This window comes from Copadichromis virginalis, linkage group LG3 (genome assembly GCF_057382275.1).
Source record: "Copadichromis virginalis isolate Kocher_CV1m ecotype Utaka linkage group LG3, C_Virginalis_male_GT1.1, whole genome shotgun sequence".
In the NCBI taxonomy this organism is placed as follows: Eukaryota; Metazoa; Chordata; class Actinopteri; order Cichliformes; family Cichlidae; genus Copadichromis; species Copadichromis virginalis.
Window position 1 is genome coordinate 12,011,268 of NC_140620.1, and position 20,947 is coordinate 12,032,214.

The 20,947-nt window shown below is 41.0% G+C and overlaps 4 protein-coding genes and 1 long non-coding RNA gene across 5 annotated transcripts; all 5 read left to right on the forward strand.

Moving 5' to 3' along the window:
- Positions 1–2,955: 2,955 nt before the first annotated feature.
- LOC146712796 (uncharacterized) lies at positions 2,956–14,408 on the forward strand. Its single transcript, XR_014917257.1, has 3 exons — positions 2,956–3,347; positions 3,478–3,572; positions 13,750–14,408. It is a non-coding gene; the product is annotated as an uncharacterized LOC146712796 (long non-coding RNA).
- LOC146712797 (uncharacterized) lies at positions 4,488–6,740 on the forward strand. The gene has a single exon (XM_085443858.1). The coding sequence runs from the start codon at positions 4,533–4,535 to the stop codon at positions 6,738–6,740; it is 2,208 nt and encodes a 735-aa protein (XP_085299984.1). The 5' UTR covers positions 4,488–4,532.
- Positions 11,863–13,750, forward strand: LOC146712798 (uncharacterized). The gene has a single exon (XM_085452597.1). The coding sequence runs from the start codon at positions 11,863–11,865 to the stop codon at positions 13,300–13,302; it is 1,440 nt and encodes a 479-aa protein (XP_085308723.1). The 3' UTR covers positions 13,303–13,750.
- Positions 14,409–14,664: 256 nt separating the features above from the next.
- On the forward strand, positions 14,665–19,265 carry LOC146712799 (putative C-type lectin domain family 20 member A). The gene is made up of 5 exons (XM_085444464.1): positions 14,665–14,783; positions 17,934–18,193; positions 18,295–18,636; positions 18,722–18,810; positions 18,894–19,265. The coding sequence occupies exons 1-5, from the start codon at positions 14,716–14,718 to the stop codon at positions 19,011–19,013; spliced, it is 879 nt and encodes a 292-aa protein (XP_085300590.1). The 5' UTR covers positions 14,665–14,715; the 3' UTR covers positions 19,014–19,265.
- Positions 14,804–17,319, forward strand: LOC146712800 (uncharacterized). The gene is made up of 4 exons (XM_085444375.1): positions 14,804–14,884; positions 15,797–15,945; positions 16,648–16,812; positions 16,890–17,319. The coding sequence occupies exons 2-4, from the start codon at positions 15,889–15,891 to the stop codon at positions 17,055–17,057; spliced, it is 390 nt and encodes a 129-aa protein (XP_085300501.1). The 5' UTR covers positions 14,804–14,884; positions 15,797–15,888; the 3' UTR covers positions 17,058–17,319.
- Positions 19,266–20,947: the final 1,682 nt, after the last annotated feature.

Genomic DNA, 20,947 nt, shown 5'->3' on the forward strand with positions numbered 1-20,947 from the left:
ACACGACTGAAGACAAAAGGGGAGAGAGCCTTTCAGTCTGTTGCACCAAGGCTGTGGAACAGTTTACCACTACAATTACGTTTGCTTGACTCTGTGGATTCTTTTAAAAAACAGTTAAAAACTTTTCTGTTCAAACAAGCCTTTTGTTGATCTACATATTTTATATTTTCTACATTATTTACATTTGATCTTTTACATTGTGTATAATGTCTATTGATTTTATTGTTTATTTTAATATTTGTGTACAGCGCTTTGTGACTGTCTGTCTGTGAAAATTGCTTAATAAATAAACTTTACTTACTTACTTACTTACTTACTTACTTACTTCGTTTTAAAGTTTGAATGGTGGCTCTAGGTCAACATATGTGGAAGTAGTTAGAGTTGAAAGAGGAATGAGTTGAAGGAGAATTTGAAGGATCTCCCCATTGAAATACATTATAATTTTTTTGAATAAAGTTGAATAAATTTAAAAATATAAATGTAAAAAAGGGGAAAATAGAAGCACACATGTCTAAAAGAAGAGGAATCTAACGGTGTTTGAATGGTTTTTCTAAGTTGAACGATTTTGAAGTAGTAGAAATCCAAAAAACGTACGGAATAGATAATAAAATTTAAAAATAATAATAATAATAAAGATTAAAAGAACAATACATTCACATTAATTATTATATGTTAGCCACAGAGATGCCAAAACAGTCATATAGTTATTCTGCAGCTAAGTACAAATACAGATACGTATGTTTAAAAATAATCTGGTAAAAGTTGGAGCGGTGATTGAACTACTTTACTCTAGTAAAAGTAAAGAAAATGTTTAGACTCTGACATGTACTCCTAATGTACAGTTTGGAGGACATTTCTACCAGTTTTTGCCTTGTGCTATAATAAAATAATAATAAAATAATATTAGTCTAATATTAATTTTAATTCTAATTAATGTCCTCAGCTTGAACACAAAGCAGAGGAGAGAATTAAAAACAATGCTCTATTTTCTGTTGTCAGTGTGCTTTATATTGTAAAGTAGACCCTACAATAATACACAGACAAAAACCCAACAATCACATGACCCCATATGAGCAAGCGATTTGAATTGAATTGAATTGAAATTTTTATTTCAGTCAACAACAACAACAGATTATAATTTTACATAAAAGTACTCAAACAGAAACCAAAAAAGGAATAGGCTGAAGCCTTATGGCTTATACTTATCCTATCCCTTACCCCCATAGAAATAATCAAATCCTTAACCAAGAAAATAAATAGCATTGATAAATAAGTTGTATAACAGTTTGAAAAGAAATCAATGATAAATCAAGAAATTAAATCAACACAAAAAAATTTTAACAAACCAAATTTCTATAACCTTTTATAATACTAATTTTTAAAATCTTCCTGAAGAATGACAAAGAAAAACACATCTTCAGTTCATCATTAAGTCCATTCCATAATTTCACTCCCAAAACTGACACACATCTATACTTAACATTGGTTCTCATTTTAGGCATTTCAAACTTATAAGACCCCCTTAAATCACATTTTCCATCTCTTAGTTGAAACATACTTAAAATACAAATTGGAACATTCTTTTTCATCACACGATATATCATTTCTAAAGTTTTAGACTATATAATGTCCATGAATTTTAACATAGATGATCCTACAAAAAACTGGTTGGTGGACTCCCTATATCCAACTTTATTTATTATTCTAATAGCTCTTTTTTGCAATTTAAATATTGAATCCAAATATGTTTTGTATGTGTTCCCCCAAATTTCTGCACAGTAGGTCATATAAGGCAAACAAAGGGAAGTATACAATAAATAAAGGCAGTTCTTATTCAAAAAATCTTTTGTTTTATAAAGAATAGAAATAGACTTGGATAATTTTTGTTTCACATGTTCTATGTGGGGCTTCCAACAAAGTTTATCATCAATAATTACTCCTAAAATTTTTGTCTCATATACTCTTTCAATTTCAACATTATTTAAATTCAATTTTGCTTTAATATTACTTTTACTACCTCCAAATAACATAAATTTTGTTTTACTTTCATTCAATGATAGTTTATTAAATACAAACCATCTATTTAACTTCATGAGTTCTGTTTCCACTGTTTTCAGTAATTTCTTTATGTCTTTTCCAGAGCCAAATAAGTTTGTATCATCAGCAAACATCACATATTTTAAAGTATCACTGGCTGTACAAATATCATTTATATAAAGTAAAAATAACTTAGGTCCCAAAACAGATCCTTGCGGAACTCCACAAGTTACTTTTCTAAGTTTAGATTTCATGTTATTAATACTCACATATTGGAACCTATTATTCAAGTAACTATTTAACCAAAATTGTACAACACCTTTTAAGCCATACCTTTCACACTTCTGTAAAAGTAAAGAATGATCTATCGTATCAAAGGCTTTACGTAAATCAATAAACACACCTATTCCAAACTGTTTTTCATCCACAGCTGTTGCAATATTTTCAATAAATTCCATCACAGCTAGAGATGCTGAGCGATTTCTTCTGAACCCATACTGATGATCATTCAATAAATCAGATTTATCAATAAAAGAATCTAGTTTGTTTGCAAATAGTTTTTCAAGAATCTTTGAAAACTGAGGCAGTAAAGATACCGGTCTATAGTTTGACACAATCTGTTTATCACCAGTTTTATATAGTGGGATCACTTTGGCAATTTTCATTTTATCTGGAAAAATTCCAGTTTGAAATGATTTGTTACGAATATATGTTAACGGCTGAATTAGTGACATGTCAAGGTCGTCACAATCCATGGATTTTTTACTCTTGAATTTACTCACCACTTCTACAATGTCACTCTCACAGACTCCACCAAGAAACATTGAGTTACATTTACAAGAAGTAGAATCTACTTTATCATAATTTCCTCCTGGTACAGGAGGATGACAGTGTGGGGTAAGCCCTGGTGATAGACTGAAGAAAATATAATCTGATCAAACATTATTCAGCTTTAAATATTGTTCAGCTTTAAAGTTACTGTGCAACTGTGTAATAAAAATGTGCTCACGACTTTGGCCTTGAGAGCGATAAGAAGCGATCGCCTCATCCTGCAGGTGCAAGATATCTGCAAGCGAAGAGACTAGAACACCCAAGGCCGATTTCCTTTTATGGAGTTGTTTTTCTGCTAATGCAGCACTTTCCTCACAACCCCCTCCTGTAAGTTTTAGAGAATATATACCCATCCTCACAGCAAATATTAGGAATCTCCTGATGTGAGCTGTGTTGAGAGGTTGTCTCTGTCTCAATAAAAGTTCACTGATTCCCCATCTGCCGCAGGTGTCCGGTTGTCTTCATTCTCCGCCAGCCTGGTTAAGTCAATTCCTCCTTAACATCTAAAAGAACCTATTTAATGAAGGAAGACGAGTTCACTTTGTGTTTAATATTATTCTATTGCTGTTGTTGTTTTTTTTGTATCCTTCAATTGGCGTCACGAAACAGGATCCGCTCCAGGTCAACTGGAACGGATGGGAGGACATCGGCCGTGGTCTGAGTGAACGGAGTTTGGACAAAAGCTGTGTGCACACAAAAACAAGGTAAGCAGACCTTTTATTTCTGCTATATTGAACATTATAAAAATACTTAGTGTCCAAACTCCTAGTAATTCATAACCAAAATTGTCTGGCTTACTTAAGGCTTGTTGAGAATCAGACAAGTGAATAAGAGATAAGTGAATAAGAAATAAGTGAATAAGTGAATAAAGATAAGAGTGAACTGAGGTCTGACCACGGTTGCAGCCGACGGGTTGCTCTCCGGTGTCGGATATATACCTCAGTGCAGGTCTGGGACCTTGAAAGGGTGTATTAGTAACGCCTTTCTAAACAAATTAAAAGGTTAAAGGCCTTGAGAATATTTTTTAGTAATATTCTCTAAACTACAGAAGGGTTAGGAAGGCCCAGAGGACTTTATTAGAAAAGATCCTCTAAAACTTAAAAAGGAGAAGTACTGGTTGGAGTCCAAAGGAGGGGTCCCTTTGATCAATAGGAGAAAACGGATCTCTTCTTAAAACCCCGATGATTTTAGTGTTTTAAATGTTTTGATGTTCTGTTTGATATTGGACACACATAAATACACGCTGAATGCTTGCTGTGGAACACTGGGCAGGACAGTTTGGTTCTCCGTTGTTCACAGATTACACAATTAAAGGAACTAGGTTCCTCTTTTGGTTAAAATAATACACCACACATAGAATTTTTTTTACACATTTATTACATACATAAGGAGGGTAATGAGTGACTGCAGGTAATGTATGAAGTGTGAATGAGACGTGTGAACAAGGTGACAACCAACTAGCACCCCTATCAGGAAGCTCTAGGCAAGGTTACCCGCCAGACTCCGGTTTGGTAGAAGCTTGGTAACACCTGAAGGGATATTTCAGTGCTGACTCACCTTTAAAGCAGCGCCCCAGCTGTTAGTGCCTAACAGAGGCAGAAACCCAGCTGGCCCAAATTCTCCTTTAAAAATCAATAAAAGAACACTCCTCCATTGACAGTAAAATGGATGGAGAATTAGATCGAGAAACTAATGATGATGGTTGGGGTCCCGGTGTTATTCTTAGCACATTGGGAGAACAATTAACATGTGTTGAGACAGTCATCAACTCCACACACCAGCCTAAAGAAGCAAAAAAGCAGAAAGAGTCATTGAGGAAAACAGCTGAAAGGTTAATGAAAGAAAAGGGAAAGGACGAGGGGAGTAGTGGTAACTGGGGAATAATTTGGCAGAATAAGGCTATGCAGGCAAAAGAGAAAGAGGAAGAAGCCAACTCAGCAGCAGCAGGTGCAGGTGTGATGAGCAGGGTGAGACACAGAAAGGAAGCAGATAAGCACGCAGGCCGCAAAGCTAAATTTAATCACTGGGTGTGTTTATGGGAAACTGCAAAACCACACATGAAGAAAAATAGGTCTCAGCCACCTCCCTATTCTGCCTCAACTCCTCCCTCAGCAGGCATATATCCGGTACTTAATATCTCTGGTGGAATAATGACTATTGGAGAAGAACCGCCCGTAGCTCCAACTCCCATAGATACCAAGCATTTTTGCCCAGGAAGCTCCTCTCTGTCGGCGACATCCTCAGCTAGTAGTAGAGCCCCCTCTTCTATGTCCCATTGTTTTGGAACCGGATCTGAGGGCCTAACTGACCCATTTGCGAGCGCACCATTTGCGGTTCGAATGAACAGACAGGAACCCACTGAACAACAATTAACTGATCAAGAAGCAGCATTACGCAGCTGCTTAAATGAACATAGGTCAGTGGTTCAGGTGAATAATCGTGTTGCGTCAGCCCCTCTTTCCCGGTCCAACCCCTTTGCCAGCACTCCTGTCGCTGTTAAGGGAGATCTGACCGCTACTGCAAAAACTGAGCCTGGCACTTCACCAAATGTCACAGTTACCATGTCTTTGGTGGGCCGTCAGGATCCGGAAACACAGATGAGTTTAGCCCACGTTTTTGCTGACACTGCTACCCCACCAGGCGGGGAAGAAGCTGAGGATACTGATGATGAACTCAGTGACCTTAACTATACACCCCCCTCTACCCCTCCCAGTTTAGGATATCAGACTAGATCTAAGGGCCCTGTGCCTCAGCCTCCAGGCATGTTTCCCCTGGTCCAGACTAAAGCGCAACGTAGACCAGTGTATCAACCTTATTCATTCGGAGATGTCCAGGCCCTAGTGGACAAACTCCCTGACATAACGGAGGGAGGGAATGCCTGGTTGGCTGGTTTGGATAAATACACAGCTGGACAGGACCTCGCACTGGGAGATTTTAGAGCTATTATAACTAGGTGCACATCCCGATCTCAGGCAGCGGACCTGGAACAAAATGCGGGTACTACCATGCATGAGAACGAGGTGCCACTAATGCAGGCCTTGAGGTTTATTGGACCGGCCCTGCGCAAACAATTCCCACCCAAAAATCAAGGCACCTTACAGAAATTTAAATGGGAGGGAAAGCAAAATCCCACCAATTATCTAAATCAGGCTGTTGAAGACTGGGTGAACCATACAGGTCATCACCCCAGTAGGACTTGTTCACAGAGCATGTGGTTTAGAAGGGCGGTGCTGAGGGGCATTCCGGAGTCAGTAAGCCAGAAAATGGAGGATAATCCTGATTTGCAGGACTGTGACTTTGCAATCTGGAAGAAACATTTGATTTTTAATCTTAACAAAGTGCAGATTAAGTCTGATGATAAAGCGGAGAGCGTCGAAGATTTACAGTTGCAACTGTTGAAGGTTCAGCTGCAGAAAGCTAAAAACGACCTGGGTGGAAAAGGTGACAAGCCTAAAAAGCAGCTTGTGGCCGCTGCGGCTCCCCCTCCTGGTCCAGTTGCCCCTGATTTGTATCCGAACCCATGGCCAACTGATCCACAGCCCCCCCAGTATGGTGCTTATCACTCCCCGGCCCCTTATGGGCAGAGAGGTTCCCCATTTGGAGGAAACAGAGGTGGTTTCAGGGGAAGGGGTCAGATGGGAGGTGGTAGGGGAGGCCAGATGTATGTTTGTTTCCGGTGTGGACAACCTGGACACTGGGCTAAAGCGTGCCCTTTGAACCCGGCTGCTGGAAGAGGCAGGGGAGCCCGTGGTGGGCCCTATCAGCATCCTGGCCACAGAGGTGGACCTCGTGGTGCTTTAGTTGAAGTGCCCCCGGCCCCACAGATGCCTGTGATGGGGTGGGAGTACTACGAGGGTGGTCCCCAGCTATAGGACACCCCACAGACTGCCCAGGACGGTGAAGGGACAACGGCGGACCCTATGCTGTCCATAACTGTAGATAGAAGAAGAAGCAGCTTTTTAGTGGACACTGGAGCTACGTACTCCACCATTAAGGATGTTGCTCGTGAAAGACTTACTGACAGAGTGATTACAGTGGTGGGCATATCTGGGGAACCTAAAACTCTGCCTTACACCGTGCCCCTCCCCACAACGGTTGGAGATCAGACCTTGTTACACAGCTATGTTTGTTCAAAACAGGCGCCTGTGAATTTACTGGGAAGAGACTTGTTGATTAAATTAGGAGCCACAATACTCTGCTCTTCACAAGGCCTAACTGTGACTCTCCCTACTGGGGTTGTACTTCCCTGCTCTGATGGGCCAGAGGGAGGTGGTCAGTTTCTGCTGCAACCCTCCTCCTGTTTGGCGGACTCTGCTGACATCTACTGGGCATTATTGGAAGTTGAAACACCTGCTGAACCAGGAGTTTGGACTGCTTTTCAGCAATGGCGGCCGTGGCTCTCACTCCTACATCCTTATGTCCCTCCCCCTGACCCACCTCATGTTACACTGTTTTATGACAGGCATGACACCACCTGGTACCAGCACATGTTCCAAGAGCAGTGTGAGGGGCGGGCTTGGTCTCTGAACATGTCGTGCATTTTTGCGGCACCGGAGGGAGTGGCAGCAGCGGTTACTTTTACAACAGATCAATTACAGTGGTACATGATGTCTGATGAGGCAGCTCCCCATGTGTCACTGGCCTTACATCCTGGACACCAGGCTAAGGAGCTGGGTGGAATGGTTAAACGTTCCCTTGCGGCCACTGACTGGACACCTACAAAACTCCCACAGGTTTTGTTTTCTCCATCTACCAAGACATACCAAATTTTAAATGATTGCTTTAATTCCTCAACACTGCAACATGGAGTGGTCAGCGGGTCACATGGAAGAGAACACACAGACCACTGTGATGCTGCGCCTTTACTCGACTCTCTTCCAGATTGTTTGTGGTCCCTTGGACCCACAGATGTAGGTTTAGTTGATGTGGAGCCAGTCTCTTTTCAACTGTCATCTGCTACCCCTTTGTGGCAGCCTCAGTACCCACACAGACCGGAGGCTGAGGCTGGGATTGCAGAAACAATTTCTGGTTTGGTCACTGCCGGTGTCTTGGAGCCCTCCTGCTCTAAGTGGAACACGCCCATCCTACCCGTTGAGAAAAAAGGCACGGGGAAGTTCAGAATGGCACATGATTTGAGAAGGATTAATGCCTTACTTGGCACTCCTACTTTGCCTGTGCCTAATCCTTATGTTGCCTTGACCAACCTCCCACCATCTCATGCCTGGTTCACCTGCATTGACTTGGCTAATGCCTTTTTCTGCCTCCCACTTCGTGAGTCACTGCGTGACATTTTCTCATTTACATTTAGAGGCCGACAATGGCGTTACACTCGCTTACCACAGGGATTTGCCCTCTCCCCAGGACTGTTTAATCAGTGTTTGAAAGAACTTTTACAAACCAGCCCACTACCATCTGACTGTATGTTAATACAATATGTGGATGACCTTTTGCTGTCTGCCCCCACGGCTGACATCTGTTTGGAGGCCACCAGAGTGGTACTTCACCACCTGGCCAACACAGGTTTTAAAGTGAGCAAAAACAAACTACAGATTGCAAGAAAACAGGTTTCTTTTCTAGGCCGCATGGTCTCACAGTCCGGTATTTCCTTGTCCCCAGAACACAGGAACTCCATTTTGCACCATCCAAAACCTCTAACTGTAAAAGACATGTTGTCATTTTTGGGCCTGACTGGTTACAGCAGGACCTATGTCCCAGACTATGTTGGCCTTACTTCCCCTTTGCGCGCTTTGGTAAATGAACAAGGCATGAGAAACCTCTCTGCTCCCCTCTCATGGACTACAGAAACAGAACAGGCGTTTATAAAGTTAAAACAACAGCTTTCTGTCGCCTCTGACCTTGCTGTGCCAGATTATGCTTTGCCTTTTCATCTTGATGTTTCTGGAACTGGAACCCATATCAATGGTATCCTGTTCCAGAAAAAAGGGGGAGAGAGAAAAGTGTTGACATATGTAAGCGTAATGCTTGACAACACTGAAAAACGCCACCCACCGTGCACACAACACGTTTCTGGACTTGCAAAAATCATTCAGAAAACAGCACACATAGTGATGAACCACCCACTAAAAATTTTGACATCACACAGTGTGGTGGCCTACGTCTCCTCACAGGCCTTCACACTCACTTCACTCAGGCAGAGACGCCTCAGTACCATTTTGGAAGCACCACACATCACCTACTCACATGAAGGCATAAACATGGCTGATCACATGGGATCAGGGGAACCACATATGTGTGAAGAGGTTGTGCAGGTACAGGAGAAAATCAGGCCAGATTTGCAGGCAGAACCTCTAATGGATGCAGAAAAAGATTGGTTCACAGATGGATGTTGTTTCAGAACTGAAAGTGGAATGTTGAAGGCTGCATGGGCAATAGTGGAACAGACAGACATGAGATGGAAAACAGTGAAAGCAGAGCAGTTGACAGGACAACAGTCTGCACAGAGAGCTGAACTGAGAGCGGTGATTGAAGCCTTAAGGATGGGAAAGGGACAGAAAGTGAATATATACAGTGATTCAGCTTATGCTGTGGGAGCAGTGCATGTGGAGCTCAAGCAGTGGCTAAGAGCTGGTTTTTTGACAGCCAGCGGAAAGCCTATTAAACATGAGATAGAAATGAGGGAATTAGCGGAAGCACTGTTGTTACCTGTTAAGGTGGCAGTGGTAAAATGCAAAGGACACAGTGCCGGATTGGACTTAGTGGCATTAGGTAACAAACAGGCCGACTTAGTAGCTAAGCAGACAGCTGGTTACTTACCCTCCCTGATTATGGTAATGGACCCAGAAGCCACACCCCCTCCAGAAAGACCACCCATACAACTAGGCCTAGCCACAATCAGAGAGTTACAGGACAAAGCCAGCCCCCAGGAAAAATCATTATGGGTAACAAGAGGGGCCACAAACACAGATGTTTGGCGTGGCCCAGATGGAAGGCCCATTCTACCGCCAGGGGTCAGACAGACAGCAATGGAAGAGGCACATGGAGTGGGGCATGTGGGACCTGCACAAATGATGAGGAACTTAGCCGCCTGGTGGCACCCTTATCTAAAAGACATGACAAAATACATGGTTAAAACCTGTAAGGAGTGCAACCAATTTGGAATCAAGCCCGCCTTCAAGCCAATAGCAGGGTACTTCCCCATCCCACTTTGCCCAGGGAAAGAAATAATCATTGATTACACAGACATGGTGGACAGAGTAGGTAGTTACAGGTACCTGCTGGTGGCTGTGGATGCATTTTCAGGTTGGCCAGAAGCCTGGCCGACAGCAAGTGAAAACAGTAGAACTGTGGTGAAGTGTCTGATTAATCATTATATACCACAGCATGGGTTTCCCGAGGTCATAAGGTCGGACAATGGTTCACATTTCAGGAACCACGATCTGCAGAGGGTTGAAGCCGCATTAGGTTTGAAACATAAGTTTGGCTCAGTTTACCACCCCCAATCCCAGGGGAAAGTGGAAAGGATGAATCAAACTCTAAAAACTAAATTGGCTAAAATCTGTGCACAGACCAAATTAGATTGGGTTAAGGCATTGCCTCTTGCATTAATGTCCATAAGATGCTCAGTAAATCAAACCTCTGGTTACACTCCATTTGAGTTGGAGCATGGCAGGCCTTTTCCTGGCCCCTCCTCTCGCCTGTTAATGTCGGATGAAGCTGATTCAGACCTCGATCCGAGGACATATTATAACATGCTCCGCAGTTTTGTTGCCCAGTATTCCTCACAGGTCGCTGAAAGAAACCAGCAAGAGCTGAAAGAGGCGGCTACACCTGGAATGGACTACGTCCTCCTGAAAGTCACAAAGAGAAAGTGGGCTGAGCCTCGCTGGACAGGCCCTTACCGCATAACAGAGCGGACCTCCCACGCTGTCAGGCTCGAAGGGAAAGGTGACACCTGGTTTCATTACACACAGTGCGCTGCTGCCACCGAACCAGGAAGAACCTTGAGAGAGGTGCAGAAGGACCTGTCAGAAGGAGCTGCAACAGCATCACCAACCACTTGAGGGAGCCAAAACTCAACCTACAAGCCGGCTGGTTACAAAAGGGGGTGTTCTTCATACTGAACTAAACATTTTTATTTTTCTATTTTTAACATCTTTTATGACTTTGCTTTTATATTGGCTTGAGTTTTTAAGATTTACATTTTACATTGCAATAGTTTTAACCGCTGAAAGCTCATTTAAAGTTGTGTCACTGATACTTTTTGTTGCTCTTTAACTCCTAGAACACGCCCTTGGCGAGGTGGGGGGAACTGGACCACCTTTCTCTGCCCCATCATCCTCTATTAGAAGACATCCAAGCTAAGTAAACATGTCTTGGCCCTTTCCCCCTGAAATGACAGGCAGGCAAAGATGTTGCGTCTTTGTTTGCTTCCTGGCCCTGGGTCTCATTCCCATTGGCATAATCCTGATCTGTGAAGGGCCCCCGACACTTCTGACACCTTCAAGTTCAAAAGCTTCGCCCCCTTCTGACAGTCCCAATCTGACAAATGTAGCCCCTAGGGTCTTGCCCACCACTTCCTCTCCAGTTTTGCCCACGCCCGATCCATTTAGAAAGAAACGACACACGGTTACCTCCTGCACCCCAAGTACGACTAGAATGATTACTCTCTGTGTCCCCAACAATAAAAGTTGGGTAGTCGAAATAGATTTCGCTAGCTTCCCAGTCACTCCCGTCACCAAAGACCAAGGGGGGGATCTTTTTAACCTTGCAGTACATCTCTCCTCCTCAGTGTGGTATATAACCCTGGGAGGTTGGCATCAGTGGAAGTGGTCCAGTTTAGTGTCAGAAACGGACCTCGATTGGTCCAAGCACTCTAGGGGTCAGGCTTTGCACTGGAGAAACCAAAATATGCTCAGAATAGCAAAAAAACCGGATCTTTCAGGCTTAATTTTTACCCTAAAGGATCTGGCCTTGACCTCCTGTCAACAATTTATACTTGCCCCTTGGACTGATCGCACCGCCCTGTATTGGCAAATGGAGATATGCCCTAGCGTTGGTGCAGCTCCAAGCTCTGTAGTTAAAGATGATAACCCCACCTTTAATGGCCCTCCGGTGACATATACAAACGGGGGGAGAAACGGCCGAATACGCATTGTAGACACAAATAAAATGTCTAAAGATGACCTCTTCCAAATTCTAACCGGTATTTCTGGAGCAACAAACAACTGGTTACTACTAGCTGAACAAGCTGCTGACAAGACGGCTTCCGACTGCATAGTTTGTATGGGAGCCCGCCCCACTTTAAGAGTTGTACCGGCGCCAGTCAATAGTGCATGCCTCCTGCATCTTATGAACAATACAAAACGAGGTCATTGCTCATATCTGGAAAACCACTTTCCTAAAACTCAACGCTCGGTCTCTAATAAACCACCTTTCTTTTCTTCAGATGTAGCTGTGAACAATTTCACTTGTATTAACCTGACTGGCAATGCAGTAAAACTAGGTAGCTTGAACTCTTCTTGGTGCACTGAGATGACGGTTATGAAACCAAACTTCCGACCTACGGCTAGGGCTGATTTGTGGTGGTGGTGTGGCAATAACAAGTTATATGATGGTTTCCCTCGGGATGCGTCAGGTCTTTGCGCTCTCATAACTCTTATTTTACCTGTTTTAGTCACTCCAGTAGATCTCTCTATAGAAGTACACGAAGTTGGCCTCCCATCCTCCTCTGAACGCCGCTCTAAACGTTCTCTAATCCCAGGTTCAGCTCATAATCCAACCTATATTGATGCTGTAGGTATACCCCGTGGGGTCCCCGATGAATATAAACTGCGAGACCAGGTTAAAGCAGGATGGGCCTCGATACTTTGGATGGTTGAAATAAATGCGAATGTAGACAGAATTAACTACATTCACTTTAATGTGCAACTGTTGGCTAATTACACTCGAGATGGTTTTGAAGCTGTGCATGCACAGTTATCTGCCACTTCCCTAATGGCTTTCCAAAACAGGGTCGCAACGGATTTTCTCCTCGCAGAAAGAGGCGGAGTCTGCAGCCTTTTTGGTCAGGAGTGCTGTACCTATATCCCCAATAACACAGCTCCTGATGGTTCCCTCACTAAAGCTATTACTGGTCTCACAGCTCTTACTGTTAAAATGAAGGAACACTCGGGCGTTGATACTGCCATGTGGGACTCTTGGCTTAACATGTTTGGCAAATATAAGGCCCTTGTAGCTTCCATCCTAGTTTCCATCTCAGTTTTTGTTGCTGTCCTAGTCACCTGCGGTTGCTGTTGTATTCCATGCATTCGATCCCTCATCCAGAGACTGATTGTTACAGCTCTCACTCCTGAGGATAAGGATCTCGCCCGGCAGATGCCTTTATTGGCTAGTCAACTTCCCACCTCCTCGCCAACGGATGATGAAAACTCTGATCGTGAGGGTGACGAACATTATCGTCTTTCTCTTGTTTAAATGCTTCTAGAATGGTTGTTTCTCTGTGGTGTTTTGTATTAGGCTTGTTATTAATTGTTTCCCTCACCCACTTCCTCTTGAAGGATATATCTGGTTGAACTGTGTCTGGTCGGGTTGTGAGGGTTAAGCGATGTTCTCAGGGTCTCCGGACTTAAGCCTGAGCGAATGTGTACTCCCACCACTGGATATAAATTGTTTTTTTCCACACCCCTTCCTCACGTTTTACCATATTCACTTTTGAATGTCCTTAGCAGTTACCGTTCTGGGTTTATTTTACGGTTGATTTATTTTTTCACATTTTCACGTTTATATCTCTCATTATTATAGTATACTCTGTACTCTCCACATTTTTATCATTACTTATGCTTTTTGGTTGCTGAGTTACAGGAACTGTTAATTTTGTGTCACTACCCTGGTTGCACTGACTCGTTGTATCCTTGTGTGCAGGACAGCTGTTACTGCTTTCGTCGGGAACCGAGACTGCTTGCAGCCGACCCCTGGGCAGGGTGGTGCCTGGACTCTTTTCTCCTCATCTGCAATGACAGATAAAGACAAATGATAAGACCCGAGGAGTTTTTCGAGCCAGGCTTCGACACGTCTCTGTGTTCCTTTGAATGTTACTTATTTTTGTGTGTTGACCCATTTAAGATGGGTCAAAAGGGGGATTTGAAGAAAATATAATCTGATCAAACATTATTCAGCTTTAAATATTGTTCAGCTTTAAAGTTACTGTGCAACTGTGTAATAAAAATGTGCTCACGACTTTGGCCTTGAGAGCGATAAGAAGCGATCGCCTCATCCTGCAGGTGCAAGATATCTGCAAGCGAAGAGACTAGAACACCCAAGGCCGATTTCCTTTTATGGAGTTGTTTTTCTGCTAATGCAGCACTTTCCTCACAACCCCCTCCTGTAAGTTTTAGAGAATATATACCCATCCTCACAGCAAATATTAGGAATCTCCTGATGTGAGCTGTGTTGAGAGGTTGTCTCTGTCTCAATAAAAGTTCACTGATTCCCCATCTGCCGCAGGTGTCCGGTTGTCTTCATTCTCCGCCAGCCTGGTTAAGTCAATTCCTCCTTAACATCTAAAAGAACCTATTTAATGAAGGAAGACGAGTTCACTTTGTGTTTAATATTATTCTATTGCTGTTGTTGTTTTTTTTGTATCCTTCAAGACACAGCACAGGACTGTCTTTTATGTTTGTAAGTTACCTTGTAACTTCCCACCTCTGGCTAGTCTCCATATAGTTTGACTATTTAAATGGTTATAATTTTTATTTTTGTAAATTTGTCTTTTTCAGTGATTCACCCAGGAGCACAGTTTCCGCAATAAAAACCTTTGTTTTATTTTTCTCAGGGGGACTTTCCACTCTTCCTCCCCACTCCAGAGAATACCACTTTGTGAACCAGCTGATGACCTGGACTGAAGCTCAGAGTTACTGCAGAGAACACTTCACTGACTTGGTCACCATCTATAGATGGTGACCAACTCACCAACTCACGGACGGTGACAGCGAAACGGATAACAGTCTTCAGTACCTGCTGGACTTTGAAGCTGTGGATTCTGGGACTGTTGGAAAAGGTAAAACATTTCCATTAAAACCTTATTACTGTTTTGTTTTTGTTACTCGTCATTGTAGCTTGCTGTTAATGTTGTGCTAACAGTAGCGATTAGCTAGATACGTTAGCCGTTGAGGTCAGCGCAATTTAGTATCCAACTGTTTTCTTAACAAAACCACTGTTATAATTAAGTGAAGGTGCTCTTAGCTAATTTAAACCTTTGGCTTCTAAAATATGTGGTTCAATTGCGTGCTGCGTACATAACCTAATGTCAGCTAGACCGAAATTAAAATTTAATATATTGTTAAAGTCACTAAAATGGCGCCTGAAGCCTGTTGTGAGCTCTGTGTCTGCTCTAGAAACTCTGAAATTCTGTAGATCTGAGCCGTACATTAAATACTCACATGAACCTGTACTTTGAATTCTGTAAGAGCTGTATAAAATACAGCTATGCATAAGTGTTTTGAATGAATAATTAGATTAGATAACTCTTTATTGTCTAATCGAATTATATAGAAATGTGAATAGAAATGTGACATGAGAAGGTGTGTCTTTGACTGTTCCTGCATAACTTAGTTTCGGACTAGTTGACAAGTTATGCTCCGGTCATTTGATGTTTCCAAGATAGATGTTGTTTTGTAATATAGTTAAATTTGTTTGTATATTTCATTTATCCACCATCATACATACAAGCTAAGAAGAGGTCGTTATACTAACAAGAGGTATCAACGCTGGGCCAAAGTTCAGCACATGGTTAAAGTTTGTAATCCAGCCAGGGTGTAAATATCACTCAGCAGCCAGAGCTGAAGCAGGTAGCATCAACACATAAATCTACTCTACCCGGCTTAAATCACAAGAGCACCTCTGACCAAAAAGCTGTAGATTTTTCTTGTTTGCACAAATTAATCCATAGTCACATTAATTGTGTTCACAGCTCCAACAAAATGAGGAAGAGGAGGGGAAGAAACACAATTAGGTTGAATTACAATTGGATGGAAGGCGAGGACAAGGAGAAGGAAGCTTAGGATGAGGAGGAAGAGAAGCAGCAGGAGCATCTTTAGGGATCCCTATGATGTCATTGAGGTTTGTTTCATTAATATGGTCCTCTCACAAAGAAAGATGACTTGTTTTAGTTCACCTACTTCCTGTATTAAATAGTGATGTGCAAAATGTTGTGGAAAAACCATGGAGCAGGCACGTATAGTGCATCTGCAGGTAAATGAACATCAAATCTCTAAGACAGACTGAAATCTGTATATTTATCACCCTTATGATAAAACCCACGTCAGCCATTGATTTATGGACTTTGTATTTTGAAGCCTCAACATTTGCTTTATTGCTGTTGCTATGTTGGGACCATATTAGGATGAGGGATCAGAATCTGGAGTCATGCACACTATTGTTTCATTTAGTGTGTATCCATAAGATTCGTACAGCAGATCCAAGTTGTGCCTTGAAAACAGGAAAGTCGTCTGCATAGAGGAGAACTGTAATAGCAGGCTTGTACAAAGTGAGGCTTTGTGCACTCGTTTTACTTCTGTCACCCTGATTTGATGCAGATTTCACTTGAAATCAGGCAAGAACTGGACTTATTTTTTATAATGTGTTCTTGTGAATTGATTGTGTATCGCATATGTTTGATTTGACTTTCTGCAAGACAACAGTCGTCCACTGGCCAAAAAAGTTTTCCAAATACCTCCACGTGATCTAGCCTGGATTTAGAAAAGAATAGCACAAAAAATCTGCTCCTCCTGCTTCAGATGCAATTTGTGTTTCTGTGTTCAGAGGCAGCGGCGAGAGTGGAGACCTCGGCTCATCCAGCTGGAGAGCCTGACCAGGAGGAGTCGAACATTAACTCAGCTCTTCCAGGGGACCCTGCAGACTCGGCTGCTGGCATCGGCGAGGGATGACGTGAACGCCAAACTGGAGTCCATCACAGGTCAACTGCAGGTATGCGAGTCAGACCTTCTGAGGAGGGTTTCACTTTTCTCTCTTCTTTATAATTGACTTTTTTCTCTCTCTTTCAGCTCCTTGTCTCAGAGTGGGAGGGATTTGAATCACAAAGGGAGGAACTTATCATTTGGTTGGCTGATATGGATGTCCGCCTGAGTGAGGTTGACCAGCTGACAGGAAACACCAGTGAAAAACTGAAACAACTGCAGGTGTGGGCTTGTTTTGATATGACATATATTTGATATGATACATACGTCAGAGACATTATCCTAAACTGGAATAACAAAGGACCATGAGTACAACATGAAACGTACATTACATAGCGTAAGGCTGAAGTTCATTGATCATTTTAATCATAAACTTGTTGTTGAAATATTTTTACTGAACTTGCAAACATCTGCTGATGAAATTGTGTTGATTTATTGGTCTGTTATGAAGCTATTGCTATTTCTAATGTGTTTTATCACTTTCTGATGTTTTATTAATTAAACAATACATGTATTATTTGTTGTGTTATCTGTAGATATATATATATATATATATATATATATATATATATATATATATATATATATTAGTATAGCAAATATATTTAATTATTACTGTTTAAAACACTAATATGTGACATGTATTAGTAGTGATGTTGTGCTGAGGGTTAAAATGCCTTTTTGTCTTTTGGTAACTACAAAATGACAATAAACCATTAATATATGTCTATGCTGTGCTCGTATTTATTTTACCCTACTCAAATTCAATTTATGATGCATTTTATTTTGAAAGATTTAAAATGGTTTTTTAAAGAACCACTCAAAAAAGGTTCTTTAAAATGGTTCTTTTAAAGAACCATTTGAAGGACCTTTTTAAAAATGGTTCTTTAAAGAACCATTTTTAAAAAGGTTCTTTGAAAAACCATTAAAGGTGCCCCAAAGAACCATTTCTTGATGGTTCTTTGGGGCACCTTTAAAGGTTCTTCAATGAACCACTGAAAGAAATGGTTCTTCAAAGAACCATTGTTTGAAAGGTTCTTTGTGGCACCAAAAAAGGTTCTTCTATGGCATCAGTCTAAAGAACCACTTTTGGTTCCAGTTGGCACCTTTATTTTTCTGAGTGTACAACAGCAACATCAACCAACTGCTTTTCTCAATGGCACCAAGGATCGATAACTGGGCTTGGTTAGGGCTCTATGATGATCGTTACAGCTGGAAGTGGTCCATGGAGGGAAAACTTTTTTATGTTGGCAGCACACATGAATTTTTGATCTGGGCTAACGGCCAACCAAACTGTGCAAATGCAAAGGAATACTGTGTGGCTCTTCAGGGACAAACACAGATGGATGATAGACCCTGTGGAGCTTCTTACCCTTTCCTGTGTTACAATGGTAGGAAAAAAGATTTGTTGCCCTACTTATCTCTAGATTTTTATGAGATTTATTTTTTCATATTATGTGCATGTTCTAAAAAAGTTTTTAATCTTTCACAGCCAGCAGTACAAGTTACATCTTAGTGATGGAGAGTCGCTCCTGGTCAGAGGCTCAGTCGTACTGCAGGACATACCACACAGACCTGACCAGTATAAGAAGCAAAGAGGAGAAATCCAACATCACGCTCACTTTGAAGGGATCAGGGGTTCAGTATGTGTGGATTGGTCTCTACAGGGATCCCTGGTCCCCCTGGTCTGACAACACAACCTCCACATTCACTAACTGGTGGTCTGGTCAGCCTGATAATGGAAATTCAGAGTACTGTGCACCAATGTATTTAATGACAGGGGAATGGGCTGATGGCTCCTGTACCAGCAGACACTTTGTTTTCTGTTTCAGAGGTGAGGTCCAGAATGCAAACACTATAAGATCCTGTCATCATGTAAAACACTAATGTTTGTGTTGTTATATGTGGTTCATTTTTAGCAGTGACAAAGCAAACAGTGGTGAAAATGAAGCTTCAGTCAGAGGAAGACATGCACAGCACAGAGATCCAGCAGCAGGTTTCACAGCAGGTCAGCAGTTCAGTCACCAACACAAACTTGACACAAGTTCAAACTATGCTTCATGTTTTTCATCATCTGCACATTTTGTCCAGCTGTCAGGCCTCATGCTGTCAGAAGGACTGACAGACTTCAGGATTCGTTGGAGGAAAGTCCAGAGTTACCGTGACGACCAGTCAAAGAAGCAGGATGTGGACGATGGCTGCAAAACTTAAGACTGACTGGACTGAACCACTTCATGTGTGAAGTTAATAACATGCTGTGCTGAGCTGTCTCATCCTTTAAACCTTTCAATATTTCAGAGTGTAAAGTTCCACCAACAGCTCATTTGTTCAGCTGCAGTTGTAGTTTGGTAGAAATTCTTTAATCAAAGGTCCACTCACTAGTTTTTAGCTTCATCTTGAAGTTTTCCTGATAGGCTCTGGTGTCTTGTTGTTTTTTTTTTGGTTTGCAGTGTGTCTTTTTGATTTATTTATTTATTTATTTATTTTTTCAGTTGTTACAGACGGGACAGACATGACTGAGGGATAGGAAAGCGAGAAAGAAAGATGAAGGAAAAGAAAAACAGAAGGGAAGAGGGACAGTGAGAAAGGGCATTTAAAAAGAGAAAGAAGAGAAAAAAAATCTCCTGGATCACCTGTTGAGAGAAAAAGAATAGAAAACAAGCAAAAACAAACAGAGCAACATACTAAACACAACACCATCACGTTAATCTAGCTAGTGTAAACAGCAGTAAACACTAAATATTGAATGTTGTTGTGTAGCAAGCAGGACCGACAGTGCACAATGTGCTTGGAAATAGCAGCCAATAGAGGTGTAGTTTATGTCTATGAACAGTGAACACTCGTGTACACACCTGCACTGTAACAATGGCTAACACTGAGCAGTGCTGATTTGCTAACACTGGAATATTTCTAACATTTTGAGTTATTTTCCAGTGTTAGAAAATCAGCATTGCTCAGTGTTAGTTAATCTTCAAAACTGACTAGGTTACTTTTAAACATATAACACTGTCAAAAGTGTTAATTTAACACTCAACAGTGTTGTATTTAACACTCAGAGGTGTGGACCCATATAGACACTCTCTAGTGTTAATTTAACACTGGAGATTTTGCTGTGCAATAAGTTAATTTTACTCAAAACTTTTGGTGAAACTGATTACATAAAATATTTTAAGTAACTAAAACTTAAAACTAAAAGTTAAATAAACACACTTTATTTATTAGCTTTAGATAAATATTTTTAAGTACCATTGATAAATGTTTTTATGTTATGTCCACATTTTTGGTTTAGGACTCTCTACTTGATATTTTGAGTTTCAAGTACAAATCTAGCTCAAGTAACTTTAAGGAATTAATTTTTAGTTTCAAAATGTTAACCATTTTAAGCTAATACAACTCAAAAATTTAAAATACAAACACTTGTAATATCCAAATCTACTGTGTTTTGAATTTGATATTAAAAAAAGTGCCCAAAATAATTACACTTGTAAAAACATAAGATATTTACATAAGATTTGTAAATATATTAGATAATATACACATTCTGTATTTTTCATATGAAAGAAACTATACTGTGGTGGGGCTTGCTAATTTCTTGTTTTTGATTTATGTATGTTATGTTTTGTTTTACTTCATATGTTTCATATGTTGTTTGTTTAATTTAAGACAAAAAAAAATTAAATGAATGAGAGGTAAAACTTGAGGGGGTAGGGACAAATAAGTAAATACTTCAGCCTACTCCTTTTCAAACAAATAATGGAATGATATTTTGTAATGATTGTGAAGGCACATGTTTGAAATGTTTGAAATAAAAATGAACTGAACTGAACATAAGACAGAAAATATAAATTCAAGTTACAAATTTATTGAGTTACTTTAACACATAGCCTTTCTAACAAAAAGCCCAAAGACATAAATCCACCACATTTTTTAGGGAATAATGTCGGAAATTTTGGCACAAGGTTACAATATTAGAAATAAAGAATTTCACAACATGTTTTAAGAGTATTCAAATTTGATTAACACATGAGTACGGCCTTTTTATTAAAAAACAAACAAAAGGAAAAGAAAATCCTGCATTATTAGGAGGGAAAACCGAATGAAAGTAATAGTATAGTATAGTGCAGCTAATACACTGAAATATAATT

What these genes read in the sequence shown, in the direction of transcription:
- LOC146712797 (XM_085443858.1), top strand. Translation starts at nt 4,533, where the DNA reads ATGGATGGAGAATTAGATCGAGAAACTAATGATGATGGTTGGGGTCCC.
- LOC146712798 (XM_085452597.1), top strand. Translation starts at nt 11,863, where the DNA reads ATGGAGATATGCCCTAGCGTTGGTGCAGCTCCAAGCTCTGTAGTTAAA.
- LOC146712799 (XM_085444464.1), top strand. Translation starts at nt 14,716, where the DNA reads ATGACCTGGACTGAAGCTCAGAGTTACTGCAGAGAACACTTCACTGAC. An exon ending in CTTTGTTTTCTGTTTCAGAG is followed by an intron (nt 18,637 to 18,721) that starts GTGAGGTCCAGA and finishes GTTCATTTTTAG; the next exon opens with CAGTGACAAAGCAAACAGTG. An exon ending in AGCAGCAGGTTTCACAGCAG is followed by an intron (nt 18,811 to 18,893) that starts GTCAGCAGTTCA and finishes CATTTTGTCCAG; the next exon opens with CTGTCAGGCCTCATGCTGTC.
- LOC146712800 (XM_085444375.1), top strand. Translation starts at nt 15,889, where the DNA reads ATGAGGAGGAAGAGAAGCAGCAGGAGCATCTTTAGGGATCCCTATGAT. An exon ending in ATCCCTATGATGTCATTGAG is followed by an intron (nt 15,946 to 16,647) that starts GTTTGTTTCATT and finishes TTCTGTGTTCAG; the next exon opens with AGGCAGCGGCGAGAGTGGAG. An exon ending in CCATCACAGGTCAACTGCAG is followed by an intron (nt 16,813 to 16,889) that starts GTATGCGAGTCA and finishes TCTCTCTTTCAG; the next exon opens with CTCCTTGTCTCAGAGTGGGA.